This window comes from Strigops habroptila, chromosome 3 (assembly GCF_004027225.2).
Source record: "Strigops habroptila isolate Jane chromosome 3, bStrHab1.2.pri, whole genome shotgun sequence".
NCBI classification, from domain to species: domain Eukaryota; kingdom Metazoa; phylum Chordata; class Aves; order Psittaciformes; family Psittacidae; genus Strigops; species Strigops habroptila.
Genome location: NC_044279.2, coordinates 78,680,442 through 78,694,157, shown reverse-complemented (window position 1 = coordinate 78,694,157; position 13,716 = coordinate 78,680,442). Strand labels below are relative to the sequence as shown.

Sequence of the window (13,716 nt, the reverse complement as noted above, 5' to 3'; positions counted from 1 at the left end):
TCTCATCCATCAGCCATTTCCACACTGTGATCAGATTGAATTTCTGCATTCAAAAAACAACTGGGAAAGGAAAAATTATTTTTAATACTAGAATGGGAGCAGATATGCTCACCAGTCACAAGTGTGTTGCAGTCCTCTGGACAATGCAAAATAATGCCTAAGATCAGGCATCACAAAGCTGTAAAAAGAAATGTCATTATGGCAACTTCAGGCAAACTGAAGAGACTAGGAAGCTTCCACAAGCAAAGTTCTTGGATCACAAGAACTTAGCATTGGTGGTGGTGCACATTTCTCTCCTCTCCATCTCACCTGTTCCAGATTAAACACAGATCATCAGTGATCCCTTTCTCATCAAAGGTCCAGGTGACATGATACCATCATCCTAGTCCCTTTTCAAGATATTAGTACCAAAACAAGGACAGGTGCTTCCTTGCAGGGCTGAAAAAGTGTGATTACTTTTCTACCCTGCTCCACAGCTGCAGGACTTGTTCCTCTGAAAGGAGCTATCACAGGGGCTATTGGACCCCCTCAGCCATCACTCCCTGGCCACCCAGCCCAGACAAAATGACTGCTGCAGTTCACGCTGATTGGTGACACTGCTGGCACGTTCAGATACTAAAGGGACTGAATCAGCGATGTCAAGACTCTCCCTCAGTGGTCTCTCCAGAGCTCAAGTGAGGCACATCATGTGTCTATGCTTCACCATTTTCCTGGAACCAAACCCAGATCACAGTGTGCACACAGATTGTCTGGTCATTTTCTTCTGATGCCAAATTAGGCAAAGATTAAACATAGCACTTTGTAACAGCTAAGCAGGTGGGATTAGAGACACCAGCACCAAGGAGAGAAACAGCAAAAACATATGCAAATTCCTGTATACTTATTTTTCAGAGGGATAAGGTGAAACACAGGGAAAACAGAAGATATAAACATTATCCACAAAATCTAATCAAATGCAATATTAAAAAGCATGAGTTTGAACAAAACCATCAGGAAATCCAGATGTTACACTTCCAGCAACATACCACTACCTGCTATGTTACACCTACGGTAGGATTCATGGCATTTAACTTGAGGCATCACGAGCAAGTCAGGGTACAGCCTTCTTCAGCACTTGGCAGAGGGAGACAGGACTGTCCTACAAGCATTTCAGGGCACCCTGAGGTGGGTGGGCTGAACTGTCCTCAGGTGGTTCCCCCCTCCCCACTGGTTATAACAGTGCCCAGATCTCCAGCTGGCAGGTAGCAAACTGCTAGATGCACATTAACTGAGAGGAAGACAATCAATGGTGCACATTATACAGTATTTCTGTCTATATATACAGGAGAAAAGAAAATTCAGGCTTGAAATGCTCTTTTTTTTTTCTTTTTCCTTTTTTTTTTTTTTTTTTTTGCCTACCTTTTCACGTCTTAATTTACCAGCTTCACAGTATATTACAAAGCCTTTTTTACACATGGACCCAAATTTCCTCCCGGAAACACTTATTAAACTCTCATTGAAGGTGAAAGAATTTCACATGCTACTCCAAGGAAAGTGGTTCGACTGAGGAGTATTTTTGCATTAACCTCCAGAGAAGAGGGGCTTATCTGTCACACTAAGGCGTTAGTGGCTTGTAGTGTTCTTTAGGTTTGCATTGGCACTACTGATCACAAACACACAGGGAGCATAACAAAGCTATAAGTGCAGGGCTGAACCTGTGAAATGCTGAGCAAGTTCAATCGCAGCTGACTGCTGTGGGTGTTGAGGGGATGCTGAAAGAAGCAATCCGTGCTTGCAGGATCAAACCCAGTCACACAATTCATCTGCAAAGAATATGACTAAGAGTCACTAAAAGCAAAGCCTCTGTCAAGGCCCTCTGTGGAAAACAGATTATTTTTTTTTTTTTTTTAAGGACTTACCAGGCTGACTTCAGTATTTTTAATAGAATATCAACATATTTACTCTCTACTGTATTTTAATTCAATTCATCAAAAAAATATTATCCATTAAAGATTACGCACCCGTGAATCAGAAGCTGTAAAGGTCAGCCTTTTCATTTAAAAAAAAAAAATTGACCTTTCCTAAAACTGCAGATCTTTGTATGTAACTTGCTTCTCCTCTCTGCAAAACTACAAAAAGAGGGAGTTGGGTAAAAACAGAGGTCTCCATTCACAAGGCTTCCATCTTTTTGCTCCTTGTGGGCAGCCTGAACGCTCTTTAGAAGCGAACCAGTGGAGTACACAGGGCAGACGTGGGAGATGCTGCCTTCCCAAGGAGAGACTAGAGACAGGTAGAAAGAAAGATCTTTGCAAAGTGCAATAGGCCAAATTTCTCTTTGAATTACAGCAGCGTAAATCTGTTCTAATCCTGCCAAAGGCAATGGGACTATGCTGGGTTTACACTGCAGGAAATCTTAATCAGAATTTGGCCTGCCATGTTCAAAGTCACAAGGACCTTTCCCCAGTGCTTAGGAAGTCTGGCATCAGTAACTCCTACATTTTTCAAAGAGGATGTAAAACGTCACCAAAAGTGTGAAGTGCAGCACTCGAGTAATGCTTCAGACCCCTTTTGCACAAACATCAATGACCATGCAATGCAGCAGGCAGGAGAGCATGGAGATGCAGCATTGTTGCCTGACTGTCCTCCAAAACATGTGAGTGGAATGGGGCAGAATGACATTATCACGTGTGCAACTATTCCAGGAGAGAGAGAGAAAAGAGACCTGTGATTATTTTATTCAGTGACTACTTTAGTGCAAAGGCTGATACGAGAAAATAACACTGCATATTAACTGTATGTTATTTGGCGACTGAACAGTTGGTCAAAGAGTGAGAAAATACTTAGTGATTAATTTATTCCCATTTACTCACCTACAATAACCTGCACTGGATTATTTATTTACAAGGTAAATAAAGCAGAAAGTGCCTGTATTTCTCAGCCCACTAGATCTCTTTCAGAAGAAAAGCTGCCACAGTGGCCAGTTTAATTCTCCCCCTTCATTCAATTAGACTCGATTCTGCCTAGTTAAATGTCTCAGATTCACTTAAAAGTGACCTGTAAAAGAAAAAGGCTGTTGGCTGGAGTCCCTGTTTACTTCTCCGCCATGCACAAAGTGTGATCAAAAGTGCCTTCTCAATAAAGGGCTTGGCCGTCACTCAGTCTGGTACTGACCGTGCAGGGAAAGGGACAGCACATTTCGCTCAGGTAGTCCCACTGGCCCACAGCAGCCCAAAGGCCGCTCTTAGCCACAACATCTGGCCAAATGCACACTCAAGTATGAATTGCTGGGTTCCCTGTTCCTCCCAGTGGAAGACTTGTATCAGGTCCAGCCACATCCTATGGAGGCTCCCTTAAACTGAAAGTTATCAGCTGGCCAAAGATGCAGCTCCCTCTGCATCTTACCCTGTTCAAAACCAGTAGCAGGAAGGCTTGTTTGTGAAGTAATTCCCCAGAAGATTGGCTGAGGCCTAGGAAAACAGTGAAATGTCAGTGATATGAAGAAATAAAGTAGTGCAGGGGAAAAAAGAAAGACTTAGCTGGACTGGTTCAGGCTGGTTAGTTGCTCTAGCTAACACCTATTTAACTTCAGGAGCTAATGAACACTTCTGAGAGAGGATGCCTTTATTAAAGATTCAATTATTTTCCAATTAAGATGTAAGAGCCGTATTAAACATCCCTGAAAATATCACAATGTCCTCCAGATGCATGCAGGAAAAAGCCAGCATCCTTGGCTCTTCCAAGGCAAAACACAGGCAAAAATAAAACCTTAAAAAAAAAAATTGAAAAAATCACAATTGTCAGGGGCTCTTTAACCTTCTAAGGAAGAAAAAAAGGCTGATTCTTTTGTAGCTCTCTTCTACCCGCTCCTCTCCCTCCTCAGTTTTTCTCTGTTGCAGATAATTCCACATGATTAATAGGCTCTTCTCAGCAGTGCTACACACAGTTAGCCCTTTTAATCTCTCTTTGAATCTGAGACTCTCTAATCCTCCAACCCTTCGGCCCCATGAGACTACACCTTAGGATCACAGAATAAGATATTTCTTTCTATTTCAAGTTTCGATCTGCAGGTGTGCAACAGAAGAAAGCTCAAATTTACCTTATCTGCCATGATCATAGAGGAGCCTCCATGGATGCCCAGAATGGGAGTGAGAGTCTGGGCAGAGATGAAGTCCAGGATCTGGGCAATGGCTTCCTGATCTGTGTCATCAGCGAATACTACCCCTTGAATCTTCCGGTCTGACATGAGGTCACAGATGCGGGTTATGATGCTCTTGGGATCTGTCTCATTCATGGCCACCAGTTCCACCCGAGGCACCACTGAGAGGTGGTGGAAGTCATCTTTCTCGTGGGCATCTTTGATGGCCACTTCGTCTGAGGTCCCCACCAGGATGACCGCAATGCCAATGCTTGGGTGGCTTTTCTGGGCATGGGCCCCGCTCCCTGTTGTCGCGAGGACTGCCAGCACCAGCCAAAACCCTGGAGAGTAGCACTCCACCCTGGGCCTCATCTTCGGCTCTTACACTCCCTGAGTGAGGAGATAAAAAAAAAAGTAAAGGAGAAAGGGAAAGTGATTAATTGACAAGTAAATCATGCACTCAGCCTTCAAGACAGATCCATTGATCTTCCTTAGCCACTAGCCCTCCTCTCACCCATCCCTCTTGCCTGATGCCCAGCCCTTCAGCTACATTCACCACTCTGTTGAATTTGGAGGAGTCAGACCACTCCAAGCTCTACTTCAGAGTTTAGAGTCACTTCAAAGAACAGCTGTCAGCAGAAGATGGGATCATGTCATCTCTCAGGTCCCATGTCACTCTAAGACCCAAGTCAAAACTGATGGAGAATTGTCTTTTGATGGCTGATCAGCTGTCTTTGTGAAACTAATTGCTTATGTCAAGCCCATGTCTAAGTGCTTACCCTCAACACAAAGGAATTACTGGTGCCTGTGATCAGTTTGACCTGCTGCTGGAGGTGTAGGCAGAAAGGCTAAAGGGACCAGGCAGATAAGGATTCCCTTTTACTTTCTTAACACAGCCTCTCCAGAATAAAGTGAAGACAAATGAGCAAGACCATTGGATCTATGGTGTATCTACTGCACACAACCTTCTTACCACAAGGACACACACAGCTCCAGTCTGTAGTACAGTCAGCCCTATGCCTTTCACCCATACAAGGTTCATTTCTTTTTAAAGATCCAGGAACACAAAAATCCAGGAACACAAAAATCCCTATCAGTTGTGTCCAGAAGTGGATCAATGCAGTGTGGGGAAGACATTCCCTCCAAGCTCGTATGACAGCTATTTTTGCCCAGAAGCAGAAAGACCCACAGAGCTTACAAATGTTCACCCTCAGCTACTACAGCCAGGGATGTTACACAGATCTTCTCCCTGAACATGTCCACTTTATTTTGTATCACAACAGTAGAAATGGAAAAACCCAATGAGGTCATCTCTCCAGCCCCTGCCTGAGCAGGACTGTTCCCTGCGGGATTGTTCCTAGCTAGCTCTTTCTTTATTCAGTCTTGTTTTAATAATAGTTCACATTTTCACAGCATTTTTCATCCTCAAGGCACTTTACAAACATCAACGAATTAATTCTTGCAGCATCTATGCAGTGTAAATATCAGAACCCCCCTGGTCCAGGGACAACAGCAGAGCACCGTTCCCCCATCTGCCCACCACCCCTGTGGGAGTCAGCTCTGCTCAGTGTGCCCACCTAGGGCCATGATGCTGCCACAAGGAGATTTCAGGCATTTCAAACTGAAGACGACTCCCTCAGCACAAAAGGTCCTGGTCACCTGTTCACACCCGTGACTGTTCTTCAGCAGCCAGGCATGCTTGGAATAAATGCGTGAGCCCTGTGCTTCTTTGCACTACACCTCTGTGGTCCAGGAAGGGTCCAGGAACGGGACCCTTCCATACTGTTTGCCGCTACACATGCCTCTATCAAATGAACAGAAAGCAACAGCAGCATGGACAAGGATGTCAATTCTTCAGGGAGGCTGGACGTCCACAAAACAGCCATACCTGGCATCAGCCATACCTGGCATCAGCCACCAAAAGAGGAAGGGCACAAGGGGCCTCATCTTGTCCTGCCCAGGAGAACACACAGGCTCAGCACCTGCTCCTTCATTGTCATGCTAAGCAGAGAGTATGCATCCTGCATTGATAGTACCGGAAAAATAAGCAGATAATAAAATAGATAATAAATATGCACCGGAGGAACCAAATCCACTTAGGAGGCTGAAAGGGACCACGGGTGTGAAGCACCAATCAATTCTAAACTCTGACGGATCCACTTTCTGAGAGATGCTCACAAGGAGGACCAAGAGACTTCATGAGTCTGGCAAAATGAACAGCTAACTTCATTTCAGCAGGACTCTTATCCTCCAATTACAAGTCACTAAATTAGATTCCTTCACAGTGAAATGCAGTCCCCACTCCTGAAATGCTTTATTAACTTTAATGCATGCTATACGCTCTCTGTTTCTCACTCTCTTGCTCAGTGACTTTAATGCTATATTTGTTCTCTTTAAAATATGTCTCCTGTGATCCCTCTGCATAGGCTTACTCAGTATATCACACTTGGTTAGGCAATGGCTAGCTGTGAGTTTTTTCCGGCCCCCCTCCCACCAGAAATACTTTACAGGGCCTTCCAACCCAGGGCTCATATAGCAGTGATGCAGGAGCTATGCAGGCGATCATGGGAGCTATCTGCCTTCATACAAAATTCTCCCACTGGGAAAAATACCATCCAAGAGCCCCGTTCCCTTCACCTGCATCAAAACCAAGAAATCTCTAGCATCTACCACCAAGCAGCAGAAAAGAGCCCACATCCTGAAGAGCACACATGCCAGTCTGTCGGGTGTCTATCTCATGAGATGCGTCCCCCAGGCAGATTTTTCCATTCAACACAAGATGAATGGAAAATGGGGTTCCCTATACAGTGCCAGATCCTCAGGAGTTGGCCAGATATGCAGAGAGCAGCAAGAGCTAGGAAGAAGCTAATGCAAAGAGGAGGTCATCAGTGCCTCCACAGCCAACCTAGCATCTCCATTTTGGATCCTCAGCCATAAGCTCTCTCTGGATCAGGCATAGAAATATTTAGATAGCTTGTGTTGTACCACCCAAGACAGCTCTCCCTTCTTCTCTCATTCACACATAACACTTCTGTCATGACCACAATGTGTTTCAGGTGCTCCATGAGCAGCCTGCAAGGCAGAGACCACTATCCTTCTGCGGTAATAGCAGGTACCAGGTCCAGGAAGGGCTCCCTCATAGGATGGGACCCAGGGATGCATAAGGCTGGAGGACACAAATAAATCACATCCAGCCCAGGGCTGAGTGGTGGCCTCCTCTCTTCAGCTCCCACAAGGCAGCAACAGGTTCACAGCACAGAGTTGAGCTGCTCAAAGACTACAACAGGGGTGCTCGCAGTGTTACAATCCCTTCCCTACCCTCCCTGGGGCAACTTCTGCTCACATGCATGTGCCAGCTGTTGGGGAAAGGAACGAGTGTCCCAGCACCAACCCCATCTCCCTTTCTTCCTCGTGTCTGGCTCACTACAAGCCCCTTTTGAATGTGTGCTAGTAGAGGAGAGGCTGGGATGAACCAGCACAGACTTACTATCAGAGCAAGGTGACCCCAGAACAACTGTGACAATGCGTTTTTGCATACACAGCAGCAAGTTTTATCCATTAATTTCTACGCTGTTCAAAAGCAAAAGTTTGAGGCACCCAGTCAAGGAAGCACTGGAGGCAGCATGCAAACCTCTTCCTGAGTGGTGTTCTTGTTTCCAACAAGGAAAAGAAATGGAGAAATTCACACATGAAGAAATTCACAAGCACCTGACAAGGCTGCAGTTGTGAAACAGGGTATTTGCCCTTAGTTGTTTCAAGTAACTTTAATATTGCTAGAGTTTGATTTCACCAGTCAAAAATTATTTTAAAAATGTGCCAGTATATTTTGTTACAAAGTATTTTACAAAGTATTTCCCTTGGTGGAGGTGTGGGGCAACACCGTGTTTTGAGTCTTTTCTGTGATTTTGCCACTCCAAAAGAATGTAGCAAATCCCAAACTCCAGTCTGGTAAGCAAAATCCTTTACACATTACTCCACACTATTGTATTGTCTCTTACTCCCTGGAAAATAATATGTGACAGGGCCATTAGACAAAGTGGTTTTGCAGACATATCTATATTTAGGTATAAACATGCCTGTAAAACCATTGTATCTCTATAATCTCATTTTACTTACCAATAAAACACATTCACCATTGTAGAGGAATGCAGCATCTACTTAGTGCTGCAGAGCAATGTTACACAATCACCGTTAAAACAGGAAGGGAAAGCTAACTTCTCCAATAGAAAACGCAAGAGGAATGTAGGTAGTCAGACAGTAATTATTCAGATTGGAATTTGGCCAGGACCAAAGGTTAGATTGCTTAAAAATATCACGAGAACCTTATTTGACACTGCATTTTTATGTGGATCAGACCTAAGATAGGTATTAATAGAAAATTACTAGGCTGCACAGGCAAAATACAGCTCAGCATTTAGAGATATTTCTGGGTGATATTTCAAAATACAGAAAGTACACAAATAGGTCACCGTACACTCAACCAGACTAACTGTAAACAGAGTACTACCCAGGCAGTCTACAACAGAGCTAGACAATCTTCAGGTCAGATAAAGAAACTGAGGCAGTACATGAGTTGGTCCCAGGAGTTTGGGGGCAGTTTTGTTGTGTGCCAGTGCTGGTACCTCCTTTTTCTGCAATCATGCCAGCTAGGCAGCCTTGCACAATAGCCCCTAGGGAGGGTATGTGCAGGCCCCTCAAAACCTGATCTCCAAGCTAAAGACAGCAAAAGGAAAGGAAGTCCTGTGATAGTGCAGTCCCGGACAAAAATCTGTCTTGAAAGCAGTTTTCCTAATTAGGAAGACGATGATGCTGGGACAGGAGGCTGAACAGTGTGCACTAGCCAGCAGCAAAGAGAACTTCACAGGTACATTGGCTCCATACTGGAAGAAGAGCAGTATCACCTTAACTCCAGCCTCCCTATTCTGTACTTCCCTGGAGGGCCGCGGGAAAGTTCATATCCCAGTGCTTTCTGGGCTTTGCTCACTGGGAGCTCTGATGAGGTCCTAGGTGGTTAAACGACTTCAGGCCACAGAATCCAAATTCAACAGCTAATTTTGCATCTGCACCAACTACAATGTTAATTCCCAGTCCTACACTCATCCCTGATCCCTAGCCTGGTTCCAGGACTCACCGCCACCCTCAATCCCACTACTACCTAGAGACAGATGTCCTGCCAGCCCCAGTGTTAGCCATCAGTGCTATCATACCCTTCAGTATTTTGTCATCTTTGACAGCATCATAATTCACACTGGCTTCATTTCTCAGACAGTTTGAGCAGCATCAGACAGTGAATCAAAAAGCAGTCCTTGTGTTTCAGGCCCTAGTTGGGGGTAGGAAGAAATCCATCTCACCTCTTAGATACTTGACAAATCTGGAAGGTGCTTTGTGCCTGGTATTCAACATAGCACCAGGGAATAGCAAGTACACTAGAAGAAGCTGTAGGGAAATTAACATTGCACTAGACATTCTACTGGGCTGTCTGGCAAGGAAATGACTGTATGTCCAGACCAAAGAAGAACATTATTTCTGTGTTTACCAACTGCAAAAAATTATTACATATTTAATTTTTCTGTCTACTACCTGTCTTACAGGCAAACTTTAGGAGCTATGACCATCCATGCAAAGAAAGGAGCAGGACTGATTGCAGTCTCGAACTGTTACTCCTAAAAGCTGAGGCTTAAAGTTATATATCATGTTATAATTTACACCAAAGTTTCTTCAACTGCCTCATTTTTGGCAACCCAATTCCATCTTAGGACAGCCTCCCATTCTCATGGTTAGTGCCATCTCCCCAATCCAGACACACTGCTTATCGTATACCTCTGAAGAAGCATTCCTCACATTGTAACACTGCTTTAACCACTGTTTTACTGCACCTTCAGCTCAGGCTATTTGTACACTGACAACTCTTGCACTGCTGTTCCCCCTACTACTGCTTACCAGGTAGGTGACATAAGTGCCTATAAATCTTCTTCTGGCTCACAGCCCTGTTGTTCCAGGAATTTTGTAAAACAAAGACAAAGAAGAGGGGGATGTATCTGGGGCATGATGGATGTGCCTTAGAAGTGCCTGCACTCTTCAGGTGCTGATAAAATGAATAATGCTGCATGACATTCACAGTAGGAAGATGGCAAAGATTGGAGACAATGGAAAGCGCCACACACAGTGATGAACGCAAGAACAATCCAGCACCTGGACCAAAACAGTTCATTATGGTGACTCTGAGTAAACACCCCACCAAGGGCATTTCAGTAGTTTTAGATGAAATCTTGTGCAGCTCAGTTTATTGTAACTAGCTTTGAACATCACTTATATTTTCATTCTGATATATAAGTGTTCCTATGACAGTAGTAGAAACATTTCTCCAAGGCCTTTTGGGCAGGTCTTCTTTCACAACCACTCCCTCTCCAACATGTAACCTTTATCCACACCTGTAATGTCCCACAGAGTAATTTCTCTCTAACTTACTTGCAAAATGCTTCTTCTTTTCCCTTATTTCTCCCAAGTCAGTCTTTTTATTCAGGGGAATGCATCACACACCCCCAAACAAAGCTTTCAAAGCCCTTGCAGCTCTCTCGCAATACCTCGCTGTTAGCTTTCCTTCCATGGATGCTGAGTGGAAAGAAGCACATATGTTTAACTTCTCTATTTATTTTCTTTCAAGCTGTTCTTTTTTTTATTAAACCAGGTAACAACTCCTCCATGACTTGGGCAGTGTCAGATTCATCCCACATATCACATACTCATTCCTCCCCATCCTCAGCGGCTGGTGTGCTCTGTCTATCCAACAGGTGTATAGAAGGATATGGTGAAAAAGTGCTTCTCTTTTTTCTGCCCCATGCAAAGAAGAAGAGCAATTCTCTCTCTACACTTAGGCAGTACACAGAACGCTTTGATCATCAATTAGACCTATATCATTCCCAACAGATGAAGAACTATGTCTTACTATTGTAAGCTTGCCCAAGGGTAAGTTTCCAGTGTCCTTCCCACTCCCTCCCACCCACATATTTTGCATATCATGGGTGATAGCTGATACAGCCACAGCCTGAGAGCTTCTGTTGAGACCAACACCAAGTGATTCATAGAAATTGTAAATTAAAATCCTCTGTTTAATAGCCTTGGCCTTCCCCCAGTCACTTCAGGATTGCTGTGTATGGCATCTGCTTTAGCACACTACCTGCTCTGAAATGACTTAATAAGATTTTACCACTGCTAGGAGATGGCTCCAAGGCTCATGTTTAGAAATGCTTCCCTAAACTCAGCCTAAATTTTCCCTTTGCTCAGCTATCCTGTTACTTTAATAATATCTCCTTCACCCAGACTAAACAATTTCTCCTTCTCGACTCACCGCTTCCACCATGAAAATGCCTGTAGATGGTTGTCTGATCACCCCTTGGGACTTTCCTCTGCTGGAGGAGAAGTTCAGCTGTGTTCATCCCTCCTTGTAAGCTGAGTCCCCTCAGGTCCTCATCAGGATGAGCAAGGGAGGATGAAGGCAATGGCTGGGCAATGGAAGGCAGGAGCAAGTCTGACCTGCTTACCCAGGCTGGCACACGTGTGCAGAGCTGCGGGACTCAGTGTCACACACACGAAAGCCATTAAGCAAGACAGCAGGTCAGTCTGGCATTGCCCAGTGCCAAATTCTAAATGCCAGAGCATAGAGGCTTGGCACAGTCACTATTCTCTGTGAGCCTGGCTTGCAGAGCCAGGCTGGAGCCACTATTCCCCTGCCAGGATCTCACACTCCCCCCAGCATCCTGCTTGGACAAGTTTAGGGGGATGAGACGGGCCCTCCCTGCCAGAGACTGAAATATCATCACCACCTGGAGGGTTCAGTTGCCACAGCTGTCACTCCATGCACGCTCCATTTAAAACCAGGGTTTCAAAGTTTGCAAGACGTACACCATTTCCGACTTCCGACTGTCATCTGTCCCATCTCAGAAATGGATCCAGGCTCACAGCAAGATCATACAAAGCAAGGGATGTGCTGCTGTGTGCATAGGGCCCCTCCAAAGGGATTTCAATATGGTTGAAAGCAGCTTTACCTCCTGAAGTGCAAGACTATGTTTAAACAGGCAGCAGAACATTGCACTGGAACAACACCAGTTTTGTCAATTAAAATCAATCTGGAACAATTCAGTAATCGATGTGGCAATCCCTTCCTTCCTTTCTTAATTGTCCACTTCCAGTTTTCATTTCCAAGCAGGAATCAACAGCACAGTAATAACATGAGAACAGGCATTTTCCAAAAGCTAGGGACTTAAATAGCTCCAATCAGTTAACGTCCATGAGAAATACACATTTAACTTCACTTGGATGGTTTGGAGAACACATCCTCCTCATTTCTCATTATTTGCTGTATTTATCTGAGGTTTTCTACTCCATCTTAATCAACTCTGCATTTAGTGCTTTGGCAGATTATTATATTAAAATTCAAAATTTTAAAAAAATGAGGAAAATTTTTGCTTCCAAGGCTGGAAGGATTTTTCCATTCCTGAAATTCTCTGTTGCACCTCACTCAGTACCTGTTTGTTCCCTGCATCATTTTGATAAAGGGAAAACGGAGAGCAGACAGAGACTGCACTGCCTCTTGAAGGCAGCTGCCAAACGCTATGCCAGTGCTGAAATCCCATGGGTTACAAAGTCTCACATCAAGACAGTCTTAAGTTCTTTGGATGCCAGATGTAAATACTATAAAAGCCAAATCACAAGGGTTTCTTAAAATATACTGCAAGTGGTAAAGAAAATATGGGTTTGGTTTTTTTTTTTTTCTTTTTTTAGGCAGAAATTGAATGATATCTTCTCCTACAATGCTGAAAATCCCAAAAAGGACATCTGAACCAGAGGGAGACAGCCTCAAACTACACCTGCACTTTGGATACCATCATCCAGTTTGCTGCCAATCTCCTCAGATATCATGTATGACATGGGATAAAGCTTATTTATGTTAAACCTGTCTCCCTTAGGAAAAGATCTTCGTGAGTGCATGTTTCAGTCTTGCAGCCCATGCAGCAAGGGCAAGCTAGGAGAAACTATTTGCACAGCCTCTGCTCACCATGGCACTGTTTCAGCAAATCTTAAACAGTGCTAAAGCAGAGTACCAGAGCTCACCAGACCTGATCAGGCTCTCATAAAGGTGTTACAGACAGCAGAAATGGCAGAGAAGGTGGCTCAATGCCCGAAACACCAGGATGTGAGGGACATAAAGATGTGAGGGGGGCAAAGGAGCCGCTAAGTGGAGGCAGCAGGATGCAGAAAGAGACACATCCTTTGAGCTGGTCCAGGAAAAAGCAGCAGTGCTATGGACACTGATGGGTCACACTTCACAAACTGCCAGTACCCCTTAAGAGCCTTGTGACCTCTTGATTTCCACTAGTATGCAGCATTTTGGAAAATGGGGTTTAGTCACCAAGGGACGTCATGAAAATGCCAGCCTTGCTCATGAAATGAGATAGGGAATTAACCTGGAAGTGAAAGGGACCAAAACATGTGTTTAGCATGGGCAAAAAGGCATGCCAGAGCCAAGAGGGTCAAAATCTATCTTTGGTCAGGCCACTAGAAATCACAGCTGAATGCCCAGAAAACATTGTTGCGAGTCTCCT

The 13,716-nt window shown here is 44.4% G+C and overlaps 1 protein-coding gene across 3 annotated transcripts in view; it reads right to left on the bottom strand.

Moving 5' to 3' along the window:
* The window catches only part of GRIN2B (glutamate ionotropic receptor NMDA type subunit 2B), a 225,465-nt gene that overhangs the window by 183,567 nt on the left and 28,182 nt on the right, over positions 1 to 13,716 (bottom strand). For all 3 annotated transcript variants that reach the window (XM_030479291.1, XM_030479288.2, XM_030479289.1), the window contains one exon: positions 4,076 to 4,504. In XM_030479291.1, coding sequence (XP_030335151.1) covers positions 4,076 to 4,486 — 411 coding nt within the window. In that variant the 5' untranslated portion in view covers positions 4,487 to 4,504. The remainder of the gene's footprint in view (positions 1 to 4,075; positions 4,505 to 13,716) is intronic.